The 5,000-nt window shown below is 42.3% G+C and overlaps 1 protein-coding gene across 2 annotated transcripts in view; it reads right to left on the bottom strand.

Annotated features, from left to right (window-relative positions):
• Window positions 1–440: 440 nt before the first annotated feature.
• The window catches only part of LOC113802474 (uncharacterized), a 12,099-nt gene continuing 7,539 nt past the window's right edge, over window positions 441–5,000 (bottom strand). For both annotated transcript variants that reach the window (XM_027353079.2, XM_027353086.2), the window contains exon 5: window positions 441–747. In XM_027353079.2, coding sequence (XP_027208880.2) covers window positions 577–747 — 171 coding nt within the window. In that variant the 3' untranslated portion in view covers window positions 441–576. The remainder of the gene's footprint in view (window positions 748–5,000) is intronic.

The raw sequence follows: 5,000 nt of genomic DNA, 5'->3' as shown, positions 1-5,000 counted from the left end.
GCGATCGCAAGAAGTCTTTTTTAATCACTTATATGTTGCAATAAATCTATATATATATAATTAAGTCTGTGTTGTGCTATTTTTGGCTATGGTTAAAGGTATAGGGTATATACATTTACAAAGCTTAAGCTTAATATCACCACTTATAACTAAACTACAATGTGTGTGTGTATATTAAATACATATATACATGTATATGTGTGTGTGTGTGTGTGTGTATCTATATCTGTATACATATATATATATTTACACACACACACACGCATATATATATATATATATATATATATATATATATATATATATATATATATATATATATATTTATATATATATACATATATATATATATATTTATATATATATAATATATATATATATCATATATTATATATATATATATATATATATATATTCTGTATATATATATATATATATATATATATATATATATGTATGTATGTATATACGTATATGCATATTCTTAAATGGGTATCTGTATATCAAAGATACCCCTAAATTCCTGCGCTGAACCCTCGCCCATCCCCAAAGCCAACATGGGCGTACAGTCTACCATCATCTGGAAAAGCCGAAAAAGTGGGCGCCTGATATCAAAAGAGCGAGGGAGAGGAGCCACGTGGGTGTTCCCCCTCCGAGGCCTCCCGCTCGACTGAAGCACTCGATGTTCCCCGGGCCGCAGTAGATCCGCGAGTGGGACATGCTGCCGTCACAGGTCCCGTCGTCCTCCTGTGAGAATAATGGAATTGTCTCAATCTCTGCTCTTGTCTTACTTATTTCCTTATTTGTAGTTATTATTATGGAGTTTTTTTATCCTTTGAGAAAATTAAAAGTCTCTCAATATGTTTTATTTTTTATTTTTTGTTTTATTTATTTTTATTTTTTTTATTGTCCGGGGGAAATTTTTATCCTGTGAAAATTAAGGAACTGTCTCAATATCTATTTTTTTCTTTAGTTTTTTTCCTTGCCTTTGTCAGGGGGAAAATTCATTCAATATCCTTTTATTTCTTATATGTAGTCACTGTCAGAGGGAAATTTTTCTCCTGTGAAAATAATGCCATTGACTAAATATCTATCTTCCATTACATTTTAAAATAATTTACTTTTTTTTTCTTCTTCTTTATTTTTATCAGGTGAAAAATATTGTCTTGGGGAAATAGCTGTTGTCACTTTTATTCAAAATATTATTTTTATTGAAAATGTTTCTCATTTTTTTCTTTTTTTTCTTCTTCATTTGGATGACATTCATTCATAATTCTCTTTATCTATTTTTTACTTTCTTTTTCACTCTACACCGAAGAATCCTATTACAAAAAAAAATAATACGATTAAATCTGACATTTTTTCTTGTATGATTCATACCAGAACAGCGTCTGTCATTTATCCAAAACGTATTAAAAAAGACATTTTAAAAATTGTCAAAATACACGAAACATCTCACAGATCGTACTCATTTCTTGAATAATTAAGTGAGATGTCATGATTCGTTAATTAAAAGACGTAAATGGAAGACTAATGGCGCATTTCAGACCATTTTTTCTCTCTCTCTATTTGTCAACTTCAAATTTCGAGAAGAAATGGTAGATAAGTAATAATGGCAATGATAGTCTGTTTTCTTGAATGATAATAATGAAAGTTTTATCATGACTTTTAAACACTGTACATTTTATTTTTATCTTTATTCTTTCACTCTTCTTAATTCCGTCCCCTTTATGGTTTCCACCCTACATTTCACCTCTCATTTCTTGTTTTCTCTCTCTCTCTCTCTCTCTCTCTCTCTCTCTCTCTCTCTCTCTCTCTCTCTCTCTCTCTCTCTCTCTCTCTCTCTCTCTCTCTCTCTCTCTCTCTCTCTCTCTCTCTCCTTCCCACCCTCTCTCCTTCCCACCCTCTCTCCTTCCCACCCTCTCTCCTTCCCACCCTCTCTCCTTCCCACCCTCTCTCCTTCCCACCCTCTCTCCTTCCCACCCTCTCTCCTTCCCACCCTCTCTCCTTCCCACCCTCTCTCCTTCCCACCCTCTCTCCTTCCCACCCTCTCCTTCCTTCCCACCTCTCCCTTTCCTCCCTCTATCCTTTCCTCCCTCTCCCTCCCTCTCTCCCTCTCCCCTCCCTCCATCCCTCCCTCTCCTCCCTCCCTCCATCCCTCCCTCTCTCTCCCTCCCTCCATCCCTCCGTCTCTCTCCTTCCCTCCATCCCTCCCTCTCTCCCCCTCCCTCCATCCCTCCCTCCATCCATCCCTCTCTCTCTCTCCCTCTCTCTCCTCTCCCTCCCCTACCTTCCCCTATTACCATCCCTTATCTTCTTCCCTCTCTCTCCCTCTCTCTCCCTCCCCTACCTTCCCCTATTACCATCCCTTATCTTCTTCCCTCCTATGTCCACTCCCTTCTCCCTGTGCCATTAACCTTCTCAACAGCTGATTTTAGTGTTTTTGTTTACGAGTTGAACGCTGACCCCGTAATCCAGGCTTTTGACCTTATTCTGTATTTGTTTGTGTGTTTCTGTGGTTTGTGTATTTATGTATTTCACGAGGAGGTCTGTGTGTGTGTGTGTGTGTGTTTGTTGTGTGTGTGTTTGTTGTGTGTGTGTGTGTGTGTGTGTGTGTGTGTGTGTGTGTGTGTGTGTGTGTGTGTGTGTGTGTGTGTGTGTGTGTGTGTGTGTGTGTGTGTGTGTGTGTGTGTGTGTGCTCGCTCGTGTATACATATCCCAATTTGTTAACCCTTCATGTACACACTCTCACCTGCCTTTCCTCTCCCTAAACACGCTCACCCTCTTCCTCGTCCTCCCCCCTCTTCCCTACTCCATTCCTCACTCTCCCAACTCCTTCTTTTCCCCTCCCTTCCCCTCCTTTTTTTCCTCCCTTCTCCTTCTTTTCCCCCTCCTTTGCTTCTTTTCCCCTCCCTTCTCCTTCTTTTCCTATCCCTTCCCTCCTTTTTTCCTCCCTTCTCCTTCTTTTCCCCCTTCTTTCTCCTTCTTTTTCCCTCCCTTTCCTTCTTTTCCTCTCTCTTCCCCTTCTTCCCCCCTTCTTCCTCTCTTCTTTCTCCCTCCTCCTTCCATACTCTTCCATATTCTTTCCCCCTCCCTTCTCCCCTTTTCCCTCCCTTCTCCTTCTCTTCCCCTTCCTTCTGCTTTTTCTCTTCTTCCCCTCTTCCTTCTCCTTCTTTTCCCCTCCTTTTTCTTTCTTTTCCCCTTCTTCCCCTCTTCTCTCTCCCTCTTCCTTCCATACTACGCAATCACTCTCTCTCCTGTTCCTTCTCCTCCTTCTTGTCTTCCCCTTAACCCATCCGTCTTCCAATTCGCCTCCCTCTCTCCTAACCTCTACCCTAACCCTTCATTTTCCTTTCTTCTACCTTCTTTCTCTCCCTCCCTTCCTCCTTCCCTTCTTCCCTCCCTCTTTTTCTCCTCATTCGGTTTTTTTTCCTTCCTTCCAGATCAGACTCATGACTAACCCGCAATGATTCAACGCAATATCCGCGGTTTTCGTAGCTAACCTAACCCTTTTCTTTCCCCCCTCTCTGCCTCCTACCTCCCCCTAAATATCCCTAGAATAACCACCCAACGTCTCCCATCTTACCTCAAACATAAAATCCAGATCAGACTCACAACTTACCTGCAACACAAAACTATTCAACACAAAATCCGCGGTTTTCGAAATTAACCTAACCCATTTCTTCCCTCCCTCCAACCCCCTCTTTCCCCCCACAACCGAATAACCCAAAACTAACCACCCAACGTCTCCCATCTTACCTCAGACATAAAATCCAGATCATAATCAAAACTAACCCACCACGATTCAACACAAAATCCGCGGTTTTCGAAGTTAACCTAACCTTTTTCCTTCTCCTAATCCCCTCCCTCCTATCCCCTCTTTCCCCCACCCCTAAATAACCCCAAACTAACCCCCAAACCTTCCCCATCTTACCTCAAGCATAAAATCCAGATCAGACCCACAACTAACCCGCCACGATTCAACACAAAATCCGCGGTTTTCTAAACTAACCTAACCTTTATCCTTCTCCCACCACCCTGCCTCCTCCCCCCTCTTTCACCCCCTCTCCCCACCCCTAAACAGCCCCAAAACAACCCCTTCCCCCCTTAAATTTCCCTAAAATAACCCCCAAATCTTCCCCATCTTACCTCAAACATAAAATCCAGATCAGAGTCACAACTTACCTGCAACACAAAACTATTCGACACAAAATCCGTGGTTTTCGAAGTTAACCTTACCTTTTTCCTTCCCCCCTCCTCCAACCCCTTCCCCCCACAACCAAATAACCCAAAACTAACCACCCAACGTCTCCCATCTTACCTCAGACATAAAATCCAGATCAGACTCACAACTAACCCGCCACGAATCAACACAAAATCCGCGGTTTTCGAAGCTAACCTAAACTTTATCCTTCTCCCAATCCCTCCCCCTACCCCCTCTTTCCCCCCACCCCTAAATAACCCCAAACTAACCCCCAACCTCCCGCATCTTACCTCAGACATAAAATTCAGATCAGACTCACAACTAACCCGCCACGAATCAACACAATATCCGCGGTTTTCGAACCTAACCTTACCTTTTTCCTTCCCCTTCCCACCACCCTGCCTCCTAACCCTTCTTTTCCTCTCCCCCACCCCTAAACAGCCCCAAAAGAACCCCTTCCCCCCTTAAATTTCCCTAAAATAACCCCCAAATCTTCCCCATCTTACCTCAAACATAAAATCCAGATCAGACTCACAACTTACCTGCAACACAAAACTATTCGACACAAAATCCGCGGTTTTCGAAGTTAACCTTACCTTTTTCCTTCCCCACCCCCCCCCTAAATACCCCCAAAATAACCCCTTCCCCCTTAAATATCCCTTAAATAACCCCCACACCTCCCCCCCCCCCATCTCAAACATGAAATCCAGATCAGACTCAGAGCCAACCCCCAACACAAACCTATTCGACACAAAATCCGCGGTTTTCGAAGTTAACCTTACCTTTTTCCTTCCCC

This window comes from Penaeus vannamei, chromosome 26 (genome assembly GCF_042767895.1).
Source record: "Penaeus vannamei isolate JL-2024 chromosome 26, ASM4276789v1, whole genome shotgun sequence".
NCBI lineage: Eukaryota > Metazoa > Arthropoda > Malacostraca > Decapoda > Penaeidae > Penaeus > Penaeus vannamei.
The sequence above is the reverse complement of the archived record's forward strand: the minus strand, read 5'-3'. Positions and strand labels throughout refer to the sequence as shown.